At 43.0% G+C, this 13,378-nt stretch overlaps 1 protein-coding gene across 1 annotated transcript; it reads right to left on the reverse strand.

Annotated features, from left to right (window-relative positions):
- Positions 1–352: 352 nt before the first annotated feature.
- Positions 353–6,132, reverse strand: AARD (alanine and arginine rich domain containing protein). Its single transcript, XM_043880373.1, has 2 exons — positions 5,736–6,132; positions 353–1,888 (listed from the first exon to the last, which is right to left on the reverse strand). The coding sequence occupies exons 1-2, from the start codon at positions 6,051–6,053 to the stop codon at positions 1,745–1,747; spliced, it is 462 nt and encodes a 153-aa protein (XP_043736308.1). The 5' UTR covers positions 6,054–6,132; the 3' UTR covers positions 353–1,744.
- Between the last annotated feature and the right edge of the window lie 7,246 nt (positions 6,133–13,378).

A 13,378-nucleotide genomic window follows, 5' to 3' on the forward strand; every position in this document is an offset into this window, starting at 1 on the left:
TCAGTTCAGTCGCTCAGTCGCATCCGACTCTTTGCAACCTCATGAACCGCAGCACGCCAGGCCTCCCTGTCCATCACCGGCTACCAGAGTTGACCAAAACCCATGTCCATTGAATCAGTGATGCCATCCAACCATCTCATCCTCTGTCATCCCCTTCTCTTCCTGCTCTCAATCTTTCCCAGCATTAGGGTCTTTTCAAATGAGTCAGCTCTTCGCATCTGGTGGCCAAAGTATTGGAGTTTCATTAATAGTAACCCAAAAAAGTTAAGGACAAACTAAAATTTGTTCAGAAAATCCTCAAATCCTCACACACATAAAACTTGTATTTAAGAGAAAGACCACATCCATTCTGTTCTGCTTTTTCTTCCAGAACTAATTTTTATTGCTAATTAAATGTGCAAATGACCTGTTTTATAAATTCATTTTTACAGATGATTATTATGAATATGGAAAGTATTTTTAAAATTAACTTTATTTTTTGCATCCAGAAGGCAGCACTTTTAAGGTAAAGGTAGCTATTCTAATTCAACAGGAGCTCTTTAACTCCTGAAAACTTAATAACAAAAGAATTGTGTTAGTTAGGAATCTTTGGAATACAAGTTGTAAAACTCCAACTCAGTTGATTTGGCAAAAGGACATTGTAATAGGAAGCTACTAGAGAATTTTCATGTATCTTAATGACAGCCAGGACTGGGGATTTAAACAGCTGGTCCCCAGAGCCAAGGAAAAGCAGTTCTCTCTCAGGGGTGCTGTTTCAATCTTCTGCAAAGAGCTCACACCTTCTCACTTGGTAGCCGCCAGCAGCTTCCAAGCCCCTTTGTCCCACAGCTTTTCCACCATCACCTTCTAAGACTCATCTGCTCCCTTAGTTCTAGTCCAAAAGCTCCCAAGAACAATCTGACCAAACTGCCTTAATTTGCATGACTATATCCAAGGTGGTGAGTCACCCTTGATGGCAGACTCTACCTGAAGGGTATGGTTGGAATCGAGGCAGAAGTAATTCTTCCAAAAACGGGGGTGGGGTAGGGTGCGGAGGGAAGACTACTGAACAGCTGACTGGGCAGACAAATGAAGAATAATCAAGTAGAACAAAAACGAACAGACTCTGTTGAAAGTTCAGGTATGGTCAGAAAATTAAGGTAGCACAAGAGAAAATGCTGGAAATTGGCACTAAGACATTCTTCCATACATTCTTCTTTTACAGTTTATTTATTTTAGCTGTGCTGGATCTTCATTATTGTGCGGGCTTTCTCTACTGGAGGCGAGTGGCTGTCAGACAGCAAGTTGTGGCACTCGGGCTTCTTATTGCGGCGGCTTCTCTTATTGCGGCGGCTTCTCTTATTGCGGAGCACAGGCTCAGAGCGCCCGGGTTTCAGTAGTTGCGGTATGTGGCTCAATAGTTGCACCTTGGGGCTTAGTTGCCCCACAGCATGTGCGATCTTCTAGGACCAGGGATCAAACAAGCATTGGCAGGCAGATTCTTAACCACTGGACCAACACGTAAGTCTCAGTACATTCTTTTACCTCTATGTCCCACACAAAACAATACATAACTTTCAAACTTGTCAACACACCATTTTCTCTCTCCCCTCTCATAGCACTGGCACTTCCCCATGGCCTAGAAGATTTTGGTCTAAAAATTGCCCCTAAAATCTTATGCTAAGCATCCATCATGTTACTGTTAGAACTGTTTTGGCATTGTCTGCATTATTCTTAGGTTTCAAACCTTCATCTGTGCATGTACTCATTCCAGATTTTGAGCATTATCTTCAGAGCTTTGCAATTCTGATGCAGTTTCCATTTCGTCCTCCTTTTTCAGTTGTTGCATTTTCATGTTTAAATCCAGCAGAGTTCTGGCCAGCTGACGATTCTGGAAACGCATTTCCAGCTGAAAGTTAGAAAAAGAATAAGGGTTTTTATTAGCCTGAGGTATGGATCAAATGAACCTGCTCTCTGCACAGGAAAAATATAAGGATTTTGTAGGAAAGGAAAACAAGACATCAAGAAAGATGTATTTCTCATCTTATTCTCCAGTTCTGACTATTTGGCCTGACTATAAAACAGACTTTCTATATGACAAGGTAAAATCCAGATATACAAATAGCTTTCAAAATGGCCTTGCAATGAAAACAAAAACAGCTGATGCACAGAGCTATCCATTTGAAAAATTCCTGTCCTTGGAAGGCTGTTTCCAAGCAATGGCATGTGATCTGCGAGGAAATCACTTATCTTTATGAGCTTTCTGAGCTCCATGATAACTGCCCAGGGCCACCTGAGCTTTCAGAACCTGGGCCCATTTACTTGATTACTTGTCATTTCAAGTTCTTAGGATTTTAAACGGTCTCCCTGTTGAGCAAAACATTTAATGACCCCTTAGGGGCACATGTACAGTTATGTGTACTTATAGAATCTAATAATTTTCACTCTAGAGTGAAATCTGTTGTAGAGCAAGGTTTATATAACCTCCCTCCAATGGGAGTTTGTGAAGGTCCTTGAGTATTAAAAAGAAAGAATAGATCTTTCGGGCAGTGTACCTAAGAGGCAGTCCAGCATAATCTTTGCATTGTAGTTGAAAACTAGTAACCAACTCTGCATATTTCTTCAGTTAGGGTCTTGTTTAATGCAGTTCAGGAGAACCCTGTTCTCTCTGCTGAAAACCCCGCATCAACTCCCCATCAGAGACCACCCAAGGGTGACCCAGGACATTCCATTGGTAAAAAGCAAACATGGGTGGTCCCCTTGTAATTCGCAAAATAAAATCATTGGATATAATTTCTTTCAGTTTTCCTCTGACATATTTTTCATTCTTCAGCACTTGAAACCATTTCTCTAATGCAAGAATTTGCAGAATGAAGTAAATGAACACCCAGGAAACAACCAGTTAACAACACAACCACCAGCACAAGAAGCCCCTACACCTTGCCTACAGGAAGCGTCAGTTCTCCAGTGGCACAGAGGCCCTATAAACCTGCCCTGCTCTTCCAGCTTTATTTGCTGGCCCCGTCCACTCACACACACAGCCACCCCCCGGGCAGCTGGTCAGAAATCTTGCCTGTCCTGGAATAAACATGTCATACTGAGCCACATCTTCTGCCCTCTCTGCCTCTTGCCTCCCACTTGCTGTTGACCCCAGCCAAATGCCAGCTCTTCTTAGAAGCTCTCTCTGTCTCACCTTATCTGTGCCTCCAGAGCATTCTGTACAAGTCCCTCTCCTAGCACACAGCCTACACTAAACTGGTGATTTTGAGCACAAAGTCTGTTCCTATCCTTAATTGTATCCTTAACTATGGGTACACTGCCTGCGCGCACATGTTGGGTTCTCTGTGTATTTGTTAAAAAACAGAGTGAAAGAATGAATAAATGGATGAACTGATGAATACCCATCCTGTACTTTCTTGCCAAGAATCAGTTAAATTATTGATAATGGCTTACCATCTAAGTTGCTTTTTTTTTTAATAGTACATGTAACTCATAATTCTTTAGGAAGTCTGAACACCAATGGTTCCTTAATTTTCTCTCCTCATGGATCCTATTGAGGATCTAATGAAAGCTATTAACTCACTCTGGGGAAAGATGTGCATTTTATGTGTACACAAAGCTTGGCATACAATGTGAAGTATATAGAACCCGTGAAATTCACTCACAGACTCCCAGAACTCAACACATCCCTTTTAGAAGACCAATTCAAACAACAAGTAATAGCATAAATGACATCTCAAAAATAGCGACATGAAAATAAATGAAAACAAAAATAGCAACATGTCTGTAAATTAACTGAACCTGTTCATCATTGTTGCTTACACAAATACCACCTTAACAAATGAGCTGTGGATATACACGTATGGATGGGTGTCAATTCCTACAGAAATCTGGCTAAGAGACCATTATCAGAAATGACTTGTTCTAGTGGTGATAGTGTTAAGGATCCACACTCTTTTGCTTCTTCTTCATGACTGGTCACATACAATGGTGAAATGGCTGGCCAAGACAATGACTATGGTCTGTGTCTCAGGAACACAGCATCTGTGTGACAATCTCTGCCTCTTTCCAGCAAAACCCTTGATCTTTCATACCTATGTATCTGCCATTTGGGGGGCACAACCAAAAAACAATAAAAGCCACTCAATAGTGTCAATATTCTAGGCACTTCATGTAACATTATCTCACATAATACTTACAGCCATCCTATGGGTTTATTATCTCCATTTTACAGATGAAACCTAAACTTGCTAATTAGCATTCCTAAGGTAACAGGAACAATAACAGCAGAGACTGTAAATATTAATGCTGGGCTGTGAACCCAGTTTGAAATTTTATTCTCTACTTTCTCCCCACCCTGGTACATTACTTGCTTAAAACTCCTTCTGGTGGAGTGACTAGTTAGAATGCTAAAGTTCAAGTGTCTCGGAGCTTCTTGAATATACTTTCTTCACCTGATTTAAATATCAGTCAACTGAAGTGTGAGGGGGTGACACCCCAGGTCAGCAGCAGAGAGGTGGCTCAGCCATCCCGTTGGCATCCTGACCCACAGCACACCCCTCCAGGCCATCTCTTCTAATAAGGGGTCTCACCCACCCACTGCTCAGGTGTCGGAAGAAAATCATATGTTTCTTTGATATGGCTGGGTCAAAATTAATACATTCTTTGTCAGATTCAAATTGTTAACACAGGTAAAATTAAGTGAAAACTAAATGTACTACCTTCTTGCCCTTCTTAAAGACAGAAACAAGGTAAACTTTTAAGGTTCAGACAATTAACTGATGGTTGAATCAGTTCTAAAGTACGTAGTACTTACTATTTTATTAGTATGCAGTGCAAGAGAGTATAACTTTACAAATCTCCACTGTGCATATTCAGGGTGATAGTGGTTTAGTCGCTAAGTCGTGCCCAACTCTTGGGACCCCATGGACTGTGCAGCCTACCAGGCTCCTCTGTCTATGGGATTTCTCAGGCAAGAACACTGGAGTGGGTTGCCATTCCCATCACCAGGGGATTTTCCCGACCCAGGGATTGAACCGTGTCTCTTGCATTGCAGCTGTGTTCTTTACCGCTGAACCACCAGGAATTCCCACGCATAATCATAGGTAGCACCATTTTAAAGCTTAAATTGCTCTTATTTCAAATTTTGCCTAACTCGAAAATGGTTTAAATTACAAAACAGTAACTAAACTATTTACCTACAGTTCTCCTGCCTAATGTTAAAGAGCTACAATTTTACAAAATTCCTTATTACTATTTCCTGTTTTCTGAATTCTTACCAAGGAGAAAGGTAATAGTAAAACTTGCAGAATAAAAGAAACATTTGCTAATGGACTCGCTCCACCCATCCCCTGAGTTTATTTCATTGAAATTTCCGCCCCAGCCCCATTTATGCGCATATACTGCAAGTGCCCTAGAGGGAACTTTCTATTTGGTAGGGAAAAAATAGAAAACAAGCTGAGGAGGAGTGGTTACGGGGGACTTAGGTGTGTCACCAGTAGACTCAGTCCTCGCCGGAGACAGCCAGCACCTCGGCTCTGCAGGGCCGGTTCCCTCCCTATGCTGCCTAGGAGACAGTAGCATCAGCGCCGTCGGGGACCCAGCTGGCCCGCGCTGCACGGCCTCACCGTCTCCCCGGGAAAAGCTGCCCTCGGCCTCCCCAGTCCTCGGTGGGGCACGTGTGCGGCCTACAGCCGAGGGCCCAGGGCGAGGACCAAGGCGAGGTGGCCCCGAGAGCCAGCCGTGGGCACGCTCACCAGCTCGGCGCGCAGCCCGGCCAGGGCGCTCTCCACGCGCGCCCGGCTCTGCGCCTCCCGCGCCGCCGCCTCTTCCCGCAAACGCCTGGAGCTGCCGCGCAGCACCGCCCGCTGGAAGGCGCGCACCAGCCGCCGCTTGAGCTCTTCCAGCCGCGGACCGGCGGCCTGGGCCTCCTCCGGGCCGTCCACGCCCCTGCCGCCTTCGAGGAAGCCTCGTGAGGGACGCAGGGCGGAGGACCGGAGCCCGGCCGCGTGGAGGATGCTGTGGGGCCCCCGAGAGGTCCCCTCTCTGCGGCGGCCGGAGTCCTCTAGGCCCATCTCGGAGGTGCCGGCTCCCAGGCTCCAGGGCTTGTATGGCTAAGGGTTTCTTTCCAAGTGTGAGAATTAGGGCGGGTGAAGGCGGGGGCGGGGAAACTCGTGGAACCCGCGGGACCCCTGCCAAGTGGGACGAGGCTATCGCTTGCTACTCGGAGGCGCTCCACTCCTACAGCCTCACGTCTGTCTGTCTTTCCTCCTTAGCAACAAACGGAGAAAGGAGTTCCCATGACTCCGGGAAGAGTTTTCAACTGGATCCCTTTTTCTCGCTCCTTGAGTGTCACTCCAAGGAGAGACTGAGTCCATCCAGGTAGGTGGAAGTGAGGTCCGGCTGCAACATTTGAGACCCGGGTTGCCTTGATTGATTAATATTTCAGAAGCCCTTTAAAATATTTTTCTCTGGCTTTCTACTGACGGCCAGGCATTGTGGCAGGTGTTGAGGATATAAAGTTTAATTAGACCCCTTAGCCATCCCAGACATCGCTAAGACAGTCTAGTGGGAGAAGCTTGGCCCTATTTGCAAGTTAGAATAATCTTTCCACAATTCTAGGCTTGTGGGAACCCACAAGGCTTCCCTGGTGACTCAGCTGGTAAAGAACCCCTGCCAGTGCAGGAGAGGCAGGTTTGATCCCTGGGTCGGGAAGATCCCCTGGAGTAGGAAATGGCAACCCATTCCAGTATTCTTGCCTGGAAAATTTCAGGGACCGAGGACCCTAGCAGGCTGCAGGCCGTGGGGTCACAAAGAGTCGGACACAACTCAGTACACACACACTTGTTTCCACAAGCCCAACAATGTAGGAGACACTTAGTTTCTGAAACACCATGTTCTCTTCTATACTTAAGACCATTCTGCCACTTTCACATTATGAAGGGATTAAAATGAAAAGTAAGCCTGGAGTGATGCCGTCCATGGGGTCGGAAAGAATTGGATACAACTGAGCGACTGAACAATGGCAAAGTCCTTTACTCCAAAGTGTTATTTTCTAAATCCCAATTCAGTGTAATCATGTGCCAATATTACTGTATATCCTTTATCAATGAACATAATCAGCTGCCTCTTTGGGGTCTAATGAATTTCTAAAAAGGAATAAACAATTAAAAGTTTTATGTGATCATAGAATGCAAATACCTCCCCCCCCCCACACACACACACAAAGGGCAGAAATATCTATGTAGTACTCTCAGAATTAATCATTTGTTTAATAAAGATTTACAGATTACCCACAATTCCCACAAACTGTTCCAAGTTCGTGATTGGCATTGAGGGCAGTAAGAGCTAATTGCTATTAGTATTTACTGTGTGTCAGGCCCTTTTCATAGATTAACCCATTTTATCTTCACAGTAACCCTGTGAGAAAGGTGCTGTTAGTTTCTCTGTTTCACAGGTGAGAAAACTAAGGCAGTTGTTAAGCGGTAAGTCTTCCCAGGTGGTACTAGTGGTAAAGAACCTGCCTGCCAGTGCAGATATAAGAGACACGTTTTCGATCCCCGAGTCGGGAAGATTCCCTGGAGGAGGCCACTGAGAACCACTCCAGTATTCTTGCCCGGAGAACCCCATGGACAGAGGAGCCTGGGCTGTGGTCCGTAGGGTCGCAAAGAGTCGGACACGACTGAGTTGACTTAGTAAGGCAAAGATCACCAAACTGGTAAGTGGTAGGGCTGGGATTTGACCGAAAAAGTCTAGCTTGTATTCTAAGCCACTGAGACACACCTTGGCTACACACTACTTCTGAAAGAGGAAAGACATTGCTCAGTTTACATGTTGCATGACTGAATGTGCAGATTCCCTCTGCTCATAAAATTCAACTCTGCAGAAATGGATTAAGGCTATAATTGAATAAAGTGGAATGCCGGTTACTGCTTCTGCAGATAATCTGCCAATTTCAACATGTTTCAGTAGTTTACAACCTGAACAGCCATATATCTATCATTGTATATTCTATATTGTATCATTGTATATTCATTGTATCATTGTATATCATTGTATATTCAAGATTCTCTAGAAATGTTTGAAGACGTGTTCTCTTGGTGGAAATTATGAACATTCATATGGTCTACTATAAACCAACTGAATATAAATTTAGAAATTTAGGGGTTTCTTTATTTTTGTGTGGCTTTTGTTGCATGTGTGTGATAGGTGATGAGGCTTAAAAACCAGCACTTGTCAATGTGCAGTATAAATGTTTAAAATTAGTTTTCTGCCATGATTTTCCCCTTCTGCTTCTAGATCATTTTCTTCAACAAGGATTTCAGCTAAGTTTGATTTAATTCAACAAACAGTGAATGGAGCATGTTCAGTTAAGCATTGTTTCATATGGGATAAAAAAGGGAATAAGGCACAGTTTTTGTCCTCTAGAAGCTTAAAACCTGAAGGAACAAATTCATTCATTTATTCATCAGCAATATTTATTTAATATCTCATTATATACCAAGTATTAGAGTGTTCAAGCTGTGAAAGTAAACCACTAAGACGAAATGGTGTTTTAGAAGGATAGTTTTACCACAAATTAATAATTTTCTCCATAGATAGATATTTTTCAGCTGTGGTGCATTTTGGTGCATTTTAATGTTGAATTTTACAGTATTTTTTTATACAAATAAGGTGAATTAAAGCATTGATAAATCAGAGTGAATATAGCATGCAGAGACATTTGAGTTAAGAGATGGATTAGTTATTCATTGCTGCATAACAAATTATCCTAAAATATAGTGGCTAACAACAACAATAAACATCATGTCTCATGGTTTCCATGGGCAAGAATTTGGGAACAGCTTAGATAATGATCTGGGACATTCGTGACGTTGCAGTCAAATGTCAGCCAGAACTATAGTCATCTAAAGTTGGGTGTGATTGGAGCTATAGGGACCACATGCAAGGTGGATCATTCACATAGCTGGCAGTTGGTGCTGGTGTTTGGTGGAAAGCCTCAGTTCCTCTCTTTTAAAAAAAAAAAAATTATTTATTTTTGGCTGTGTTAGGTGTTTGTTGCTGGGTGGGTTTTTTCTGTAGTTGTGGAGAGTGGAGACTGCTCTCTAGTTGCAGTGCACTGGCCTCTCATAGTGCTGACGTCTCTTGTGGAGCATGGACTCTGGAGTGTGCAGGCTTCAGGTGTTGTGGCGTATGGATCCTGCAGTGGTAGCTCCCGGGCTTAGTTGTTCCGAGTTATGTGGGATCTTCCTGGGCCAGGGATTGAAACTGTGTCTTCTGCTTTGGCAGGTGAATTTTACCACTGGGCCCCCAGGGAAGCCCCTTGGTTCCTCTCTCTGTGCATCCTTCACCAGGACTGCTTTGAGTGTCCTTATGATATAGTGGCCAGCCTACCTCTGAACAAGACAGAGAAAGAGACAGTCAGATGGAAGCTCTGTATGTGTGTTCTGTTTTATGATCTAATCTTGGAAATCACACGGCATCACCACATTCTGTTTACTAGAACCAGGTATCTAAATCTGGACCCCATTTAAGTGGTGGGGCTCCATGTTTTGAAGTAAGGAGTATCAAAAAATTTGCAGACATGTTTTTACTCTGCCACAGGAAAAATATCCACATATGTAAACAACGATTAAGTGACTGCTGACTTCCTGTCAGAAAAGAAAATGAAGGCCAGAAGATATTAGAACAATATTTTTTTTAGATTCAGAAGAAAAAAATTAACATAGATTTCTGTATCCAGCAAAAATAGCCTTCAAAGGCAAAATAAATGTGTTTTGATACAGAGAAAATTAGGAGAATCTGTTAGTAGCCAACCTGAACTGAAGTGAAAGTCGCTCAATCGTGTCAAACTCTTTGAGACCCCATGGACTATACAGTCCATGGAATTCTCCAGGCCAGAACACTGGAGTGGGTAGCCTTTCCCTTCTCCAGGGGATCTTCCCAACCCAGGCATCGAACCCGGGTCTCGTGCATTGCAGGCAGATTCTTTACCAGCTGAGCTATCAGAGGAGCCTTTGGCTATTAGAAATACTGAAGGAAGCAGCTAAGGCTGAAGTACCCCCACCCCCAACTCAGTAAATGGAAATTCTGTTCTGTCAGTTACCCAAACCATAAACTTGGGAAGCACCCACACTTTTTTTTTTTCTCCCTCTTTCTTCCTGCCTGAAAGTCATCAGTATGGTGTAGGCCCTACCTTGCAATATATCCAGAGTCGCAACGAAACTCTTTCAGTTCATCTCAGATCCTCCCTCTCTCTCCTTTGCTTATGCCATCCTGCCACCCTGTTCTCTTTACTGTTTTGATTTCAGGGCCTTTGCTTTGTTATTGTTTCTTCCTAGGAGTCTCTTCTTCCATATACATGAATGGTTAGTTCCCTTACTGGGTCTGGGTTTCTGCCCAAATGCCACTTCATCAGAGAAACCTTCCTTGATCTAAATTAGCAGACGTACACCCCTCGGTTCCTGTCATTCTCTGTGTCTTTGCCCTGCTTCATGTTGCTTCATACCTATACCAACTGTCATATATTTACTGTTACCTCATGTATCTTCTACTGTCTGCTAATAGAATCTGCATGAGAATAGGTACTTTCTTTTGTTAACTGCTATATATAACCTCAGTGCCTAAAATGGCATCTGGCATTTAGTTGTCGTTCAGTTGCTAAGTCATGTCCGATTCTTTGCAATCCCATGGACTGCAGCACACCAGGCTTCCCTGTCCTTCACTATCTCCCAGTTTGCTCAAACTCATGTCCATTGAGTCGGTGATGTCATCCAGCCATCTCATCCTCTGTCGCCCCCTTTTCCTCCTGCCTTCCATCTTTCCCAGCATCAGGATCTTTTCCAGTGAGTCTGCTCTTTGCATCAGATGGTCAAAGTATTGGAGCTTCAGCTTCAGCATCAGTCCTTCCAGTGAATATTCAGGGATGATTTCCTTTAGGATTGACTGGTTTGATCCTGTAGTCCAAGGGACTCTCAAGAGTCTCCTCCAGCACCAGTTTGAAAGCATCCATTCTTCCGTGCTCAGCCTTCTTTATGGTCCAACTGTCACATCTGTATGTGACTACTGGAAAAACCATAACTTTGATTACATGGATCTTTGTCGGCAAAGGGATGCCTCTGCTTTTTAATACACTGTCTAGGTTTGTCATAGCTTTCCTTCTAAGGAGCAAGCGTCTTTAATTTCATGGCTCCAGTCACCATCCATAGTGATTTTGGAGCCCAAGGAAATAAAATCTGTCACTGCTTCCACTTTTCCCCATCTGTTTGCCATGAAATGATGGGACCAGATACCACGATGTTAGTTTTTTGAATATTGAATTTTAAGCCAGGTTTTTTCCTCTCTTCTTTGACCCTCATCAAGAGGCTATTTAGTTCCTCTTTGATTTCTGCCATTAGAGTGGTATCATCTGCATATCTGAGGTTGTTAATATTTCTCCTGGTAATTTTGATTCCAGCTTGAGATTCATCCAACCTGACATTTTGCTTGATGGACTCTGCATGTAAGTTAAATAAACAGGGTGACAATATACAGCCTTGTCATACTCCTTTCCCAATTTGGAACCAGTCCGATATTCCATGTAAGGTTCTAACTGTTGCTTCTTGACCCATGCACAAGTTTCTTAGGAGACAAGCAAGCTGGTCTGGTATTCCCATCTCTTTAAGAATTTTTCACAATTTGTTGTGATCCACATGATCAAAGGCTTTCATATAGTCAGTGAAACAGAAGTAGATGTTTTTTCTGGAATTCCCTTACTTTCTCTGTGATCCAATGAATGTTGGCAATTTGGTCTCTGGTTCTTCTGCCTTTTCTAAACCCAGCTTGTACAAGTGTAAGTTCTCGGTTCATGTACTGCTGAAACCTAGCTTGAAGGATTTTGAGCATAACTTTACTAGCATGAGAAATGTAGGCACTGTGTAAAATTTTGTTAGATGAATGAAAAGAAGGGAGAGAGAGAAACAGAGGGCATCAGAACAAAGAGAAGGATGAAGGGGAGAGAAATAAGGCAGAAGGAGTTGAGTAGACCAAGCAGAGAGCCAAGACAAATGTGAAGTAATCATGTCAGTTTATGAGATTCTCCAGAGTGACTCCAAATTGATAAATCAGGCCTGCTTAAAAATAGCACAGCATCCTCTAATGAAAAGAAAAATAGTTCCTGTCCATGTAGCATATATTTCTTCAGTGCATTTGTGCAATATGGATTGCATGATGCAGTGACAGGTCATGACAGCAATCCCAAGTCTATCCAGCTGACAGTGCCTGAAACTAGAAGTCTCAGCGAACTTTTTGAAACCATGTGATGTCTGGAATCATGTGGTCTATATGTCTATATCTCCTTTAGCTTCTTAAGGACTGTGTCGTCTTCATCACCTTTTCATCATCTTCAGAAACAAGCACAATGCTAGCATGAAACAAACACTTAAATATTGGTTAAATGAGTTGGTAAATTGATTAATACCACAAGGCAGAAAGCAATTAACATTCATAGAGCACCTCTTAAGTAGTATATAGATAGAGATATGGACACAGGTACAGATGCAGATATATTTATAGATATACACACATAAATATAGACACAGATATAAATAGTATACAGTTTACTTAATCTTCACAAAAATCCCATGTTAGGTTTGTTTTGTTCTGTGTTTTGTATGGGAACCTGGAGTTCAAAGAAAGTAAGAGACTTGCTTAAGGTCATATAGTAGACAAAGAAGTGGCTGAGGTAAGATTTGATACCAGATCTATGTGTCTCCAAGGGTTTTGCTCTTTTCTTTATTCCATATCAGGCACTATACAGTTACAGAATCATTTAAAATCTGCTAAAGAAGGTTAGAACTTTGAATTTCTTTTATTCCAATTACCTAAACCAATTCTTCCCTAGCCTAAGTGCCGTCCTGCTTCCTCCCTTGTGTTTAGCAAGGCCACCTTCTCTCAGCCCTTTTGAACAGCAAAAGGAGGTTGAACGCACGAGTGTGTGTGTGCACACGTGCGTGCTCAGTCGTGTCCGACTCTTCATGACCCCATGGACTCTAGCCCGCCAGGCTTCTCTGTCCAGAGGACTCTCCAGGTGACAATTCTGGAGTGGATTGCCATTTCCTTCTTCAGGGGATCATCCCAACCCAGGGATCAAACCTGTATTTGTTAGGTCCCCCTGCATTGGCAGGCAGATTCTTTACCACTAATGCCACCTGGGAAACCCTGAATGCATATGTCATCCTCCTATGTATGAACAGCAACAAAATAAGGGTCAGAAATTCCTTATGCAAATTCTAGTCTCCTTTCTAAATCCTTTTATGTAAATTCACCAGTTAATATCCACCTTTGTTGCAACCATTTCTACTTTTTTCCCCTGCCTATTTGCTGTTCCCTGGGAAACCTGGATCCCAGTTCTTTTATGTGT

The sequence above is a fragment of the Cervus elaphus genome, chromosome 21, assembly GCF_910594005.1.
Source record: "Cervus elaphus chromosome 21, mCerEla1.1, whole genome shotgun sequence".
In the NCBI taxonomy this organism is placed as follows: domain Eukaryota; kingdom Metazoa; phylum Chordata; class Mammalia; order Artiodactyla; family Cervidae; genus Cervus; species Cervus elaphus.